The sequence below is a fragment of the Halichoerus grypus genome, chromosome 14 (genome assembly GCF_964656455.1).
Source record: "Halichoerus grypus chromosome 14, mHalGry1.hap1.1, whole genome shotgun sequence".
In the NCBI taxonomy this organism is placed as follows: domain Eukaryota; kingdom Metazoa; phylum Chordata; class Mammalia; order Carnivora; family Phocidae; genus Halichoerus; species Halichoerus grypus.
The window spans coordinates 20671098-20686907 of NC_135725.1; the positions used below are offsets into that span (position 1 = coordinate 20671098).

General features: G+C 40.6%; 1 protein-coding gene across 10 annotated transcripts in view; it reads left to right on the top strand.

Annotated features, from left to right (window-relative positions):
• LOC118538037 (transducin-like enhancer protein 4) overlaps positions 1 to 15810 on the top strand; it is a 141926-nt gene that overhangs the window by 41563 nt on the left and 84553 nt on the right. For 7 of the 10 annotated variants that reach the window (XM_036095832.2, XM_036095833.2, XM_036095836.2 and 4 more), the window contains one exon: positions 6449 to 6523. The exons of the other annotated variants lie outside the window; for them this stretch is intronic. In XM_036095832.2, coding sequence (XP_035951725.1) covers positions 6449 to 6523 — 75 coding nt within the window. The remainder of the gene's footprint in view (positions 1 to 6448; positions 6524 to 15810) is intronic. 10 annotated transcript variants of the gene reach the window in all.

Consider the following 15810-nt stretch of genomic DNA (forward strand, 5'->3'; position numbering starts at 1 on the left):
TAGAACATTTCCAGCATCGTAGAAAGTTCTGTTGGAGAGCAGGGACTTGAGAGCTTATTGGACAGGTCAGGCAAGAATGCTCTGTCCTCAGGTGGGTGAGAGCAGAGAAGGTGAGGCTAAATGATCAGTAGGAAAAAGCCTTGCACAGCACTTCCCAAGCCTTAGTCCCAAGTTTCACAGCTAAAATTTTTTAGAAAACCCTGCTTAGAGAAGACCTGCCATTTACCAGGTATTAGCCAAATTAAACCTGGTGGGTTTTTTTTGTTTTAAGTAATACCTGATTTCTTGTGGGACTAACATTTCTTGGGATACCATTAGGAAGGGCTGATTTGAATTTAAAACTTCTTTGGGGCCAGTACACTTGGTAGAGTTGCTAAAAAAGGCCGAGTAGGATTTTAGCCTGACTTACTGGGCATGGAGTGACACTTTCACTCAGATTTGACCTGCTTAGCCATCCCTGGAGTATTCTGTCTTGTCACCTAGAACACAACCGAGGAGTGGCCAGAGGATGAGTGGCCTAAAGCCAGTGGCCTGGGGATATTTAACCTGGAATAGAGAAAGTGAAAACAACCATTAGGCCATTTTCATGTACTTGAAGTGCACTCCAGTGGAGGAGACTGTAGAGGCAAAACTGGGTCCAGTGGGAAGAAGTTAGGAGAGTTAGATTTCGAATCAATATTAGATAGAGTCCATTATCCCCACATAGAAAACGCTTGTGCATGAGCTGGTGAGTTCCCTTCCAGAGGATCTGATCAAGCAGAGAGTGACAGACTACTTGGTAGGGTGTGACAGAGGAAACTCATCTGTTGGATATAGTAATGGCTTTTGGCCTGTGCTTGATAGTGTACGATGCCACCCTTCCAGTCCGCTCAGCCAGGGCAGCATTTAGAAATCTGTAGGCTTTTGGAAAGGTGGAGAGTCTTTTGTTGGTCAGTTTGTTGTTACGGTGCTGGGGGCACCACTGCCATCTGGGTCTCATGATTTCTAAGGCCTTTACTAGTTCTGAGTGAGTGGCTTTTTATGTACCTGTGGCTAATGAGTCCTGTGAGCAGGAAGGGCGTTCGGTCCAAGTTCAAGCAAGTTTATCTTTTACCCTAGAGTATTGCGTTAGCCTCTCCCTCCTATCTTGATTCACCTCCCTGTTGTCCAGCTTCCTTACTATTCTTTACTATCCCAGCTCTATCTTACTAAAATGCAGAACTGATAACACTCAGCTGCTTTAACATTTTTAACAAAAAATGTCTTACCCGGGGGCGCCTGGGTGGTGTAGTCGGTTAAGTATCTGACTCTTAGTTTCTGCTCAGGTCATGATCTCAGGGTTGTGAGATTGAACCCCACATTAGGCTCTGCACTCAGCATGGAGTCCGCTTGAGATTCTCTCTCCCTCTGCTCTTCCCACTCATTCTCTCTCTTTCTCTCTCTCAAATAAATAAACAAATAAATATATCTGTCTTTTAAAAAAATGTCTTATCAGGATAAAGTCTAAGTTTTCCACATATCATGCAAGGCCTGCCAGTGTTTGGCCTCCTCCTGCCTTGACAGATTTCACTTCCGCTAGTACGTGGTTCTAGAGAGCATGCCCGGGCCGTACCCATGTGACTTCAGGCGCTTGCCTTTGTTATTCTTTTTGTGAATATTTCTTCCACTTTAAAGTTTGCATGTGTGTTTTGCCATGCCTGAGAAGGCATTCAGTCCCACCTTGCTTCGTCTCTCCCAACTGTTCCCCTTACCCTGTTCTTCTCCTGCAGCCATCCACGTTCGTTCTCTTCCTTGACAGCTCCTTTCTCCTCCAGGGACCTTGCCCAAGCTCTTCTCTCTGCCTGGGATTCTTCTCTCCTTGTTTCATCCACAGAACTCTTGCACATCCTTCATGTCTCAGTTGTTGGGTCAGCTTCCACAGGGAATCTTCCTTCAGCCCTAAGATTCCATTAGGTATTTCCCCAATAAGTGATTGCGTAGGGTGCCTGAGTGGCTCAGTCGTTAAGCGTCTGCCTTCGGCTCAGGTCATGATCCTGGGGTCCTGGGATCGAGCCCCACATCGGGCTCCCTGCTCGGTGGGAAGCCTGCTTCTCCCTCTCCCACTCCCCCTGCTTGTGTTCCCTCTCTCGCTGTGTCTCTCTCTGTCAAATAAATAAAATCTTAAAAAAAAAGGTAAGTGATTGCATAGCATCCTGTAATTTTCTTCATGGAAATTATCCTCCAGTTGTGATATTACCGAGGCTCGTGAGTGTTATTCATTCACCGAGTGTCTTGTTCATGACTCTAGTCTCAGTGCCCGCCACAGTTGCCTGGCGCACAGTAGGTTCTTAATAAATAATTGAATGAATGAATAAGAAAACAAAGCCTTTCCTGATGCTCCAGGAAGTATGCTGGGCATTCCTTCCTATAACCTCCCTTAGTATTATTTTATGTCCTGCTTTCCTGTATAGTGTAAGATGCTCTATGTCTGGGTGTTCTTTGAGGAGTAGTGGGGCCATTATTCCAAGTGCTTACTTTTTCTTGTCACATGTCAGGAACATTAATGTTGTTCATTATAAAAATCCTATTTCATTTTACAACGTTGCCTTTACCCACTTAACCTCTTTACTTACCCTTGTCAATAAGGGAGGTAAGGGAGGGAGTGGGTATTAAAAAAAATTCTAAGTTGTAGCAGTTTTTTCTTGTTTTTATTGGAACTACTACATCTGTTGCCATGCCCTAAAGTATGGGCATGGCAGGTATGGTCATTGTCATCTCTTCCCCAAAACATACATTAAATACCTGTTATACATGTATTAGTGGTTTGTTAAGGTCTGTTTCTCAGCAGGCTTTGTTGGACTTATGACTTCTATTGTTTCAGTCTCTTTCTTGTTGAAAAAATTATTCTTAAGACTTTTCCTGAAAAATGCAAAAAATAATTTTATGAAAGTAGGAAAGTGATTTAATGTATAGAATTTCATTTTAGTGCCCCCATCCATGCTTGTATTCCTTAAATCACAATATTTAATTGAGATATAACTTACACATCATAAAATCCATTTAAGTGTGTAATTTAGTGATTTTTAGTAAATTTACAGAGTTGTACAACCATAATCACATTATAGGTTTTTTTTTTTTTTTTTTTAAGGATTTCTTTTTTAAAATTATAAATCGCAGTATTTTAAAGAATAAATTATTGGGCTTCCCCCCCCTTCCAAGTCCCGGTTAGGGGCCCCCTCTCTCACCTTAGGCTTACTGATACATTCTTAGTAGCATTTTATTTGGTGGTGCTGGTAGAAGAAGTTCAATCCGGAGCCCCTATGTGAGGGAGCAGCTTGAGCACTAAGAGGCCATAGGACTGTTGCTTTCTGCAGATTGACTGGGGCTAGAGTGGCTGTCACCACTTGTGGTGAGGTGGCAGCGGGGAGAAGCAGGAAGTGGGAGAGGAAATGAGATGCAGGGTGGAATGGGAGGAGAGGAACAGATGGGGAAGGGGAAGAAAAGGGGAAGAGATGGCAGACGTAATGGGAAAACCATCAGGGTTCTGAGGAGATGTGAAAAACTTGCTGTGTTTTCTGAGTCAGAGAGCTTATTTGTTAAAATCAGAAATGGAAAAAAAATTCTACCTTTGGGTCAGTTTATGAGGATTTTGGGCTACTTCATCGAGTGTTCATTTTTTTTCTTTAGTGATCGTTTGCCCCTTCTTTCCTGAGGTGCGCTTCTTACAGTGTTACTAACGTGGCTGAGTGAGCAGTGGCAGGGTGTTTCTGGTGCTTTCAGAGCACACTGGGAGGAGGCATTCTTTGCCTTAGGGAGCTTCTGTTCAAAAGGTCCTTAAACCAGCAGATGATTCACAGTTGTAAGCAGAATTAGGGAAGTAAAATCCTGAACTCCAGGTAGAGTTCAGATGTGGTTATTAGCCCGTGGCCACTGCCATGAGAGGAAATGAAGGAGCTGAATCATGACTTCCATTGCCATTTTAGCTTTTTAGCAAGAGTTTCTATAGGAACATCAGATGTCAGTGTTCTGGTTCACTGCTGTGTTTCTGTTTTTCTCAGTAAACGCGCTTGATTTTAATGCTGAGCCAGAAAGATAACCCCACTGCCCTAAGGCATCTTTGCCCACGTCTTGGCAGTTGGAGTCCAGGTTATGAAGCAAGAGTTGTACAATCTTCATGGTAGAAAGGCCCCTAATAGCTGTATTTTCTGCATGTCTGTCTTACGGAACTGTTCTTTGAATGTGTAATATAAAGTAGAGGATATTACACTAATATGGAAATATTTCAGTAATATACAGAAATTGGACACAGTAAGAACTTAAAAAGGCTTTTGTTGAATGGATGCATGAGTGGAGTGAGTGATATGTGTGTCGGATGGGTGTTTGTGTGGTCCTTTGGCTTTCAGTTTCTTGAAGTTTTGAGCAGCCGTTGTTGAATGTTGGAGAGTAAAAGGTGGAAAATCCATTACCATTTTCTATCCATGTACTCACTTTGAGTATTAGAAAAATCCCAGAGTCGTCCTACATGTTGTCTTTTTCTCTGTTGTCCAAGTACTGCCATTTTTCACTACTCTGACAATTAGATTGCTTTAAATCTAAACATGAACTCTGTGCTTATAGGTTAACATACTGGTTAGGGTAGCTTTGAGGAAAAACTGCTGTTACTGGTCACTTTATTGAGCATGCGTCTGTTCCTCTACTAGTGTCTTTATAAATCTTTAGGACTTTTACTTTCTTCAAACAGAGAAAGAAATGAGTTATTTCACTTTGGGAAATATTTTATTAAAGAGTAAGAGAATGGGTGGAGATATCTAGAAAGACTTTCAGGGCACCTGGGTGGCTCAGTCCCTTAAGCTTCTGCCTTCAGCTCAGGTCAGGGTCTCATGGTCCTGGTTAGGGTTAGGGTTAGCCCAGCCGGGAGTCTGCTTCTCCCTCTGCCCCTTCCCCCCTGCTCGTGCACGTGCGCACACGCTCTCTCAAATAAAATCTTTAAAAAAAAAAAAAAAAAGACTGGGTTTGTTTCTTAGGTCCTTGTTTTGAAACTCTTACAATTAAGAGAAAAATCAACGATATCTAGTTTAATGTTCAGAGTTTATTAAAAGCTCAAGATGCAGTGATCTGTTTGACATTTTTCTTTCCATTAGATTATAGGCAAAAAATACACATTTCTATTAGGAAATCAAGGGTGAAAACACCACATGTGGGTAACTAAAGCAGTTTTCTTTTCCACACTTCCACACGCCCCTTCTAACCCTGCATAGCTGGGAGGTGGAAATATTGGTCACCCTAGTTGATTGCAGGAACTGGGTATATTTGAGAGTTTGGAAATGTAATACGAGGTAGCTCAAGGGGAATTTCATATATATAATCTATGGCTTAGCTTTTTGTGTGTATTAAGCAATATGCTAGCTAAGCTTCGTATTCACTTCAAATCAGTGGAGAAAGTTAGTTATATTTCTCAACTAGGATCAGTCAAAAGATTCTTCCTAGCCACACAGAGGAGTGCCTGTCTCATAGAACAGTCTTTTTGGCTCTTCATTCATGAAACCTAGTTGAAAAAAGTCCAGAGGAGACCTATTTTAGACCAAATTCGAGAATGTAGATACTAGAGTGTTCAAGTGTATTTAGTTGAGAATAATATGTATATTTGGGGGGGGGTACTTGTGTACACACAAGTGTATGTCCAGAAGTGGGTGAGTGCCCCCTTGCAGAGACTTCTGTGCTACTTCATTTTTTTAATATTACACAAATTACCGATACTCCGATCTTGCTCATTCTCTTTAGAACTGAATTCTGGATAGAGGGAGGGATTTTCCTATGCTATCCATCCTAGTTTTTCCAGAAGAAAAATAAATGAAACTTGTAGGTTTTAGTCTTCTGTTGCACGGAGAAGAAACACCTGAAGTCCTTAGACTTTACTGCTAGTGAAAGTTGTACATTTTTAATCTCTTTTAAATATGCAGCCCTTCATGACAGGAGTTAAAACATGAACACTTTACACATTTTCAGAAGACAGTAAATGTTTAATTTTAAATGGCCTTCTAGTGCTTACTGTAACAACTACCAGGAGAAATTTTAAAAATAAATACTTCCAGGAAATATTTTTCAGAATTTTTATGTAGATGGCAGAGAAAAGGGGGTACAAAGAAAGCAGGTGGGGGATGGGTTGTGTTGTCGTGTTTGTTAGTATTAGCGGAAGATGCTGGGCCACAGTGCACCACTGACATCAAAGTAAAATTTAAGCTGCTTCTACCAGTTGTAGGGGAGCGTCCTTCGTGGGGGTACAGTTGGTTGCCCATTTACTTCTCTGCAGTAGAGACCCAAGTGTACCCTAGACATTTAGTCAGCCACCACCGGGGGCTTTTATTTGAAATATGGAGACCCCTAAATCCTGTTTTGCATGTAATTGAAGTTAGAGGACATGTTAGGAAAAGCTGTTCTTGACTGACTAGAAAGCAAATAATTGTATTCTGTTTCTGATCTTCATTTATAGCACCAGCAACAAGTGGTGCAGGCTGTGGAACGAGCCAAGCAGGTGACCATGGCCGAACTGAACGCCATCATTGGGGTACGTGGCCTTTCCATTTTAGCTCTGATCTTAGTGTGTGTCATCCGCTCGCTTGCTCTCTCTTTTTAAATTTTGTTCCATCAAAAGGGCAAAAGGCAATAGAGGACCACAAAGTGAAATTCAGCACTTTGCCTTCTGTCTCATGTGAAATTGGATGGCTTCCTCAGAAACTTTGGATCACATTCTCACCAATTCCAGTTGACATGTTCCCAGAAATTCTCTCCTAAGGGGATTAGACAGTTGTTTTTCATAATATTTCTTTCCTTTGCAATCAGCTCCCGTTGCTGGCCTAGGCCTGAAAAGAAAGATGGAGATTGCGCTGATGGTAAAATGACCTGATTTCTTTGATCTTTCCGCAAATATAGAGTACCTTCATACTGTTTTTGGTGAAATGTACATTTTTTTTTGTATCTCCCAGCTACTCTTCCTCCTTTGTGATGAGTGTTCTTAAGGGCTAGTGTCCATTTGTAGTTGGAATACTAGATGAAAGATGTACCTTTTGGCAAAATCAGTGACCCAATTAGGAAATTCTTCCTGGTGATGGTAGCGTTAATGTTGCATAGAAATCCTGCTGGAATTCATAGGTTTGGGCAATCACTCCAACTCTGCTTAGATTTTTGTTCTTCCAGATGAAGGTAACAAGTAATAAAATAAGGTGCTAAAACTTAAGGGATAATAAAGGTGAAAAATCTTAGCTGAAAAGAGCACAATATCACATCTCTATTTATGCAGCTGGTACAAGCAGTTCCTTAGATTATTCTAATGAAGACAATACAACTATACTTTCCTCTCTCTGCCCCCTCCCAAATACTTTCTTTTGTGTATAGATTATACACAAAAGTCTTTTCTCTTTTTTTCCCCTCAGTGTATCAAACACACTTTGAAATGCTAATTATTCCATTTACTTTCATTAAAATTCAAATTGCTGAGTGAAGATGCGGATAAGGGTCGCCTGATAATCAATCTGAAGTGAAGATATTGCTTCAATTATGCCTCTGTCTTTTAACAAAGGAAATCACAACTCTGGGATGACTGGCGGCGGTGGTGGAGTCCTAGTCTGATTGTGGCTTGTTTTTTAATGGGCTATTTTGAGCTCTGTTTTGTGGCCCTCTGACCACAAGAAAATACTGGTAGTAAATTGGACGACGTCATAAATGGGAAGGGGCAACCTTTATTTCCTCAGAAGTGCTCCCTTGGAAAGAAGGCGGAATCAGAACCAGCCGTGTAGACCCATCTGTCGTACACTTTCTACGCTCTGGGGATGAGGGAGAGATGAGAAATGAATACATTTCACAAGTAGTTTTTATTTCATAAAACTCCAGAAAATAGCAGCATGTTACATTTTTTAAAAGGTTGCAAAAGCTTTCATTTTAGAGTTAGGTATATATGTCTCTTCCAGCCATGTTTGCTTGAAGCACTCGTATTTGCATTGGGATGTATTTTGGTTACCTGACCTCCCAAGGTCACCAGGGATAGAACCTGCATTTCTCACCCACTACACGACTGTCTGCTGTTGAAGGAGAGAATGTGTGCAGGAGGACTGAAAGGGGAGCGTGCTGGGTCATTTCTGGCTTCTTAGTGTTCATTGTTTGTGTGAACTGCTAAAACACAAGTAGCATCCTACCTTAGGACTGGTTGGCAGCCGTTTCTCTGGGAAACAGAAAGCTGTTTTGTTTCTTTTCCCAGTCTTATTAGTTACTGTCAGTACAGTGGAGAGATTAATCTAAATCAAAAACCCATTGTTTTATGTTGGATGTTGCTTCAAAATAGGGAGGATCTAAAACTCAGAACAGGTTCCCTTCCCTTCACTCATCAAGTATATTTTTAATGCTGTTTCATATCTATTTCATTTTCCATACCTTGTTTTGAATGGGATGGCAGATTGCCTTTTCTCAGGGAAAGGATGATTTATTAGACTGTAGCCAAGTTACTGACAGACATATTGTGTATGTATGGATTTAATTATTAAAATATAGCAAATTTAATTTTGTGACCTAAAAAACTAATTTGAAGAACTCACTCAGTAGAGCCGCATGCTATCAAAGTAGTACGTGCTGTTTGTGGATCTGGTGGGGATTCCAGATTATTGGTGTCTGAGCCGGAAATGGAGTAACAGTCACATAATCTGACTATTCTGAAAAATAGATTGCAGGGATAGGGAGCCACAAACCAAGTGAGAAGGAAGAGCCCCATTACAAACTCACTTGATAACATTCCTACTGCAGCTCTTCTCTGTGGTCTTTGTCCCAGCCCTGGTGATGCCTTCTGTCCAGTAGTTTTCAGTTGTAACACTGTGGGATTTTCAGTGCACCAGCTCTTCTGTGTCCCCTTGAGCATGGCTATGTTGTGAGGTGGTGCCATTTTGACTTGCTACCGAAAGTGATGAGGGGCCAATTTTAGATTTTTGTACTTGGTTTTGGGAATGTAGAGGGCCATGATTTTTTCCACTGAGGGAATGAAATTTTCCTCCCAAGAGGCAAAGACCCATCTAAAGCCCCTGCAGACAGACCTTCATTTGTTTATCACTACGTATGTATCTGTTTTATATGTATGCACACCATCCAGACAAGTGCAAATGTTCCCAGATTTAATGAAATCTGATGAAGCACCTTTTTAACTCTGCAATATTATTCTACCTTCATTGGTAAATGAGGCAAACCAGTGATCCATGCAGTTTAAATGCAAAATGCTGAAGTGAGCCCGAAACCTGGAGAGGCGGCTTGTTCTCTTGACAATAAGCTAGTTGTGTTTAATGGAATGAAACACAGTTATAATGATTTCTTTCACAGGTCATGTTCAGTTTAAAAGTGTTGATAGATTGAAATAAGTTAAATATCATTTATCTTTTATTTATAAGGAAAAAACCTAGGAAAATTCCTGTGTCGTATTCTGCAGTCAATATTTTGTGTGTTGTTTTGAGTTGGTCATATCTCACATTTCCTTGAAGCTTTCCCGGAGTTCCCCCAAATGGGCTGAGGGAATGTTATGTATCTAGTCTGATCTTGTCATGTGTCCTACTAGCCACTGTGTTTTTAAATTAGAATCTCTGCGAGATCACACTGTTGGAACAGCACACAAATTGTAGTTTTAAATCAGTAATATGATCTAATTAGAAATGATGTTTTCATTTCCTGTATTATTAAATTGAGTCATCTGACTATCTTAAAATGCTTTTTAAATCCATTACACTATATAATCAGCACATGCTGTGTGAATGTGGTTATGCTTAATAAAGGAGACTGGCTTGGAACCTCATAAGAATTTCACTAAAGAATTTCACTAAAGAAGCCACCATTAGGAAAAAAAGTTTTGTTAGTACGAACATTGGAAAAGAAAACGTTTGGCTTGTAAAAATAGAAAGTGGGGTTCCTTTGGATTTCCCTCCACCCTCTCTTTTAACCTAACTCTTTGAAGGGGAAAAAAAAAAAGGTAGAAATATGCATTAAAAAAAAAAAAAAACCCTTAAAAATTCCTTAAGAACAGGTATGCCGTGGTGTTTGTAGGAAAATGCAGTTTAGCACAAGAAATGCTGAACCTCAATTTTTAGCAGTGACATTTTAATGATAGGAAGTCTGCAAAATTATTTGCCATCAATTGTGAAGGCAATAACAAGCCTTGGTGGTTTTTCACACTCTCTGTGTTAAGTGCTTTCAGAATGACAGCGTAAACTGTGTTAGAGAACTCCAAGGAAGTAAAACTGATTAAAATGTTCATGCTTGAATGGTGCTGATGGAATAGTTCATTTGGACTTTCTCTACCTCCTGCAGCTCAAGCTGAAATATTAAAATTCAGTGGATTTAAATCTCTCTCCTCTCAGCTCAGGAAAAAAACATTACATTTTAATAGGTTTTAAACCCATAATTCATTGGTTTGGAGCAGCACTATTAAATCTATTTAAATATTACTTGTATTACTAAGGAAATGATTTAAATGACTTTGCCTTTATCATCCTATGTGTTTGAGTTAGTTCAAAAAAAAGGAAGACAGTACCTTCGGGGTTTTTTTCTTCCTCTTAGCATTTTGTTTTATTGTCCTTGTCATATGATTGGACCTTAAATTACACACACACACACACACACACACACACACACTCCAGATTGGCATTTTGGCAGAGGGTCTTGCAGTATGACAGTTTGAAAAGGTATGTCCCTCTTTTTCCATTATAGATTTCAAAACTTCCATTTTAAGTTCCAGAGGCATTTAGATACGCCATTGTGGTAATTTTTCTTGTTGTCTTTTTAAACTAATCAGTCATTAGGCAAAAAACTGGAAGATACAAATATGTAGGTATTTATAAAAATGTGTGTGTGTGTCTGTGTTCCTGCCTGTTCTGTCACAGCTTCCAGTAACATAAAATTTGAAATACAATTAAAAATACTTCACTTTCTCAACTAAAGGAAAAAGATATTAAGTATCCAAGAGCCATGTTTTCATCCCACCTCTGTATTGGCTAATAAAGGGTTTGCTAGAGGTATTGTTAATTTTGCAGTAGTTGTGCCATTGTCCTTGGGGCACAGATACCCCCGCAGTCCTGAAGCAGTGGTGTCCCTCTGGGCTACCACATTCTTGCAGTTTCCTCATTTCCCTCGTCCGCTTCTCTCTGGCCATTGCCAGTACATCTACAGTGTTTCCCCAGGCTTGACAGCAGCCCCCTCAGCCACACTGTGAAGCTCTTGCATTTCCAAGTGCTCTTGGTGGGGAACCCACTCTTCACTTATGCCTGAGCAGTATGAAAGGCTGAGGTATTTACACCTACCCCCATGGGGTCATCCTGGACACACAGGCAAACAGTGACATGACCCCCCTCCTGCCCCATTGGTGGGCAATTTTGAGGTGCTTTCTTCGTTACTCCACAAAGGGTCCCAGCAGGACCTAGTTTCACCTGGCTGCCCATGGTAGTCATCAATTCAAGGTTACATCCTTGTTTTGAATTTCTGTTCTTCCCTAGGTCCCACTCCTGTCCTGGGATCATTTCTTAAAATTACCTGCAGCCAAAGCCCTGTCTCTCTACTTTTGGAAGAACTAGGAAACTCAGGATTTTACTTCATTGGCCCGAAGCTATAGCTAGGCACTTGTACTGAGGTGCTTTAATCGTGCTTTGTTTTCGGACATGAGTTCTGCGCATAAAACATTTTTTCTTTAACAGCTCAGCTTTTACATTATTTTTTAAATAAATACTTTCCCATAAATTTGTAGGTGAGCTTCCCTTTCTTTTTCTTCTCCCAACTGATTACTGTTGGTATTTTCTAAACGTATATAATAGGGAATGAACTTAAAAACAAGCTGTGAAATAGATTGGTGTTTCATCAGAGATTGTTACTCCACCTTTGTGACTGTCTTTACCAGACAGTGTGCCCGGACCTTAAAGGCTTTATGAGATACGCTGGCCACGGCTGCGTGATGGACACAGCTTGCTAGGATAAGGGCTGGGGAGGGGGGTGGGGAGGAAGGATGCTGGTTTTCTGTAGTTGTAGGGCTTTGCTCACCTGCTCTCCCAAGTATGATCAACCCGTGATTGCACATAAGCCAAAGGAGTTTTATATCCTAAGTCTACACATTCTTCTATATGTTGGTATGCCTGCCCCTCACCCTTTTATTGTTTTGTTTTTAACTGATTCATTTATTGTGGATCAGGGGGCTACATTATTGAATGATGCAGTCATAATCTAATCTTTGTGCTACAATTTGATGAGGCTCTAAGAGCAGTAATTTCCCTTCTCTCATAGCAAAGACTCTCATATATTTAAGTAATTTTTTTTAGCTCTGTCTCCACTTCAGAACTCCCTAAGAAACCTGGGTAAAGAACAGGATTTCTAATTTGTATTTATGGTGTATACTCTGTTAATTTCTGTTATATAGCTTTCCTAGAAGAAATTTCTAGAAGCTAGTCCGTTTTTCCCTCCCTTCCTCCCTCCCTCTCTCTCTCTTTCTTTCGTTGTTGCCAACCTGAAGTGCTATTCTTTTTCTTTCTGTGAGGAAGGAGCCCTTCTCTCCCTCCTTCCTGCTAATACTAATACGTGTATTTCCATAGCTCACAAAGTGTGACAAGAGTTGCAGAATGTGTCTGGGTGGGTGTATCTTAGTAAAAGGCCTGTGGGCTTTGCGCTTCCACTACTAAGGAGAAGGTAGAGTGTCCCAGATCTGTGATTTGCACTTCATTCACACCAGAGCACAGCAGGCTGAGCCTGTGTAGGGGTCCAGGGGTCTGGGTGGAAGAGTTAACACAGAAAAGCAGGTTTCACTCAGGGCAGCTTGCAAGCTTACACTTTGTTATCCCTTTTGGTTGGTTAGTGGTTTGTTTTGTTTTTCTTTTTTGCATCCCTTTTTCTGATTCTCTTACTGACGTCTTGCCCTTAGTGTCCCTATTAGCAGCAGCGGCTCCCAGGTAGCCAGACCTCTTGCCTTGTGTCTTCCGAAGCTGGGAGGGCAGGAAGAGGCAGACTCACCCAAACAGCAACTCCAGGGTTTAAGGACTTAGGCTAAAAGGACTGTTGGTGTGTGTCCTCCTCAAAGTTCCCTAGGAAATCAGTTTGGGAATCTTTTACCTAAAAATGCATTTGTGATCCTAAGTGTTTTCCTAAGGTCCTTTGTGAAAAGGTTAGAACCTTTTATCAAATGGTTAAAAATAATGATTACATCTACTCCTTCATTCATTAAGCAAATATTTGAATACCTTCACCAAGTCATACCAAAGGGGCACATTTTATGTTCTCTTTGAATGATATTTTTAAACATTTTCTAAAGTGTATTCTGAAATGATCCTCAAATTACATTTGAATCATCTTTAAGGTTTTGGTAGTTGTACGCTTTCTGGTTTTGCATTTTACTACACATAATCAACTTTTAATTTACACATTTTAATTTCAGTAAAACTTTAGTTTCCAAGGACAACAGAATAAAGAGAGACAGTAGAAAACATAATAAAAATGAGGCATACATTTATGAATTTATATTTTTTATATTTGGAATTAGGAATCTAGCAGTACACATTCATTATTGATATTCTGTATATTTCAAAAAGATTTATCGAAGTATAATTTATATAAAGTGAAGTTGACCCTTTCTAGCGTAACAGTCCTGTGAGTTTTGACAGCCGAATACAGGCGTGTGAACTACCACCACTGTGGAGATACAGGGTATTTCTCTCTTGTCCCGCCTCCCCAGATTCCCTTGTTCTGAGTAGTCAGTTCTTTTCCCTACCGCAGCCCCTGGCACCTGCCCATGAAGTTTCTTCTCCCAAAGTCAGCCTTTTTGAGAATGTCCTATAAATGGAATTATATCCTATATAGCCTTTTGAGTTTTCATCTTTATTTAGAGTAATGCATTTGAGGTTTGTCTGTGGCTGCCTGTACCCCTAGTTCCTTTGTATGGCTGAACGATAGTCTCTTGTAGGGTACACTAGTGTGTTTACTCCTTGAAGGACAGTTGGGTTAGCTGTAGCTTTTTGTGATTGTGAACAAAGTCCCAGTAAATTTTAACATACAGATTTGTGTAAGTTTTTGTAAGTGAATATAAGATTTCCTTTCTTCTGGGTAATTACCTGGAAGTGGGATAGCTGAGTTACGTGTTTATTAGTGTATTTTGGAAGTAACTGACCTACTATTTTCCAAAGTGACCATATAGTTTTGCACTCTCGCTAATAGGCTCTGTGAGACAACGTTTGCTCCACATCTTCAGTAGTACGCGATATTGTAGGCTTTTCAAGTTGTCAGCCATTTCTGATAGGTGGACGGTGGTACTCGTTCGTTTCTGCATTTCCATAACAGCTGATGACGTGTTGAGTGCCTGTGTACTTACTTGCTGTCCCTCTGTCTTCTTCGGGAAGTTTCTGCTCATTCTCTTTGCCTCCCTTTTTCCTAGAGTCAGTTATTTTTTTATTATGAAGTTCTGAGAGTTTAAAGCAAAACAATACTCTGGGTGTAAGTCCTTTGTATATTTTGCAAATATTTTCTCCCAATCTGTAATTGTCCTTTAATTTGTTTTAATAGTATCTTTTGAAGAGCAGAAATTTTTAACGCTGGGAAGTCGGATTTATGAATTTTTTTCTTCATGAGTCTTAACTTTTGGTATTGTCTCTTGATAATCTTTGTCTCACCCAAGACCACAAAGATGTTCTTCTAGCTTTTCTTCTAGAAGTTATATGTTTAGGCCTGTGATCTAGTTTGAGTTAACTTTGTTTATGGTATGAGATAGAGGTCCAGTTTCTTTCTTTCTCTCTTTCTTTCTTCAGACGGACCTTGGATTCGATGGTTCCAGCACATTTGTTAAAATAACTCTTTTCTCCATTGAATTGCCTTTGTACCATTGTTGAAGATCTAATGACTATATGTATGTGGGTCCTCTTCTGGACTCTCTTCTGCTCCATTAAACTGGGTGTCTGTTCTTTTGCCAATGACACACTGTCTCAATATCTGTAGCTTTCATTATCGCTATTCCCCATTCCGTTCTGTGCTTATTCTTTGCCGTTCTTGCTTGCCCTCTTTCCAGTACCCCTCAGAACTTGGGTCTTCATTGTCCATGTCCTAGAGACTGGCTTAACCAACTGAGCCACCCAGGCGCCCCTGAGACTGGCTGATGGAAGAAGGGAGGAAAGAATCCAAGCTCAATAAAAAACTTCTCTCTCCTATCAAAAATGGTATCTATTCTGCCTCCAGACTCTTCTGTCAAGGGTTACTGCACTTGCTGTCTTCCCTCCTCTGGTCTCCAGCCTCCTCCTCATAGGGCTTCTTGTTTATGCATTTGTCTCTCTCTGCTTTATCCTACCTGGAGCAGCCAGACTGATCTTCTGGAATACGACTTGGATCCTGTTGCTCCCCTGCTTAAAACCAGTCTCTGAGGGCTGCCAGTTTTGCTTAGAATGAAGTCTATATATCTTACTGTGGCCTACAAATTTCTTTGTGAGCTGACTCTTTGCCCACCTCTCTGATGTCACATACCACTCATTCTCTTCATTTGACTGTATTTCACCCACATTCCCACATTGGCCTCTTTCCTCTGTCCCTGGGTCACCCCAGGCTGCTTCTTGACTGAGGGTTTGTGCATCAGCACTTTTGAAGGCCTGCCCTCCATGTCCTGACATGGTCTTCCTAGTGCTCCTTAAAGTCCCAGCTCATGTATCTCCCGAGAAAGGACTTCCCTGATCAGCAGGCTTTAGTAGCTCTTTTACCCAGTTCATTCTCTGCCCTATTAGCCTGTTCTGTTTTTCTCATAGCATTTACCATTTATTTGTTCATGAATGCATCACACTCCCTTCACTAGCAAGTGAAATCTTGTTCACTTTTCCTGCC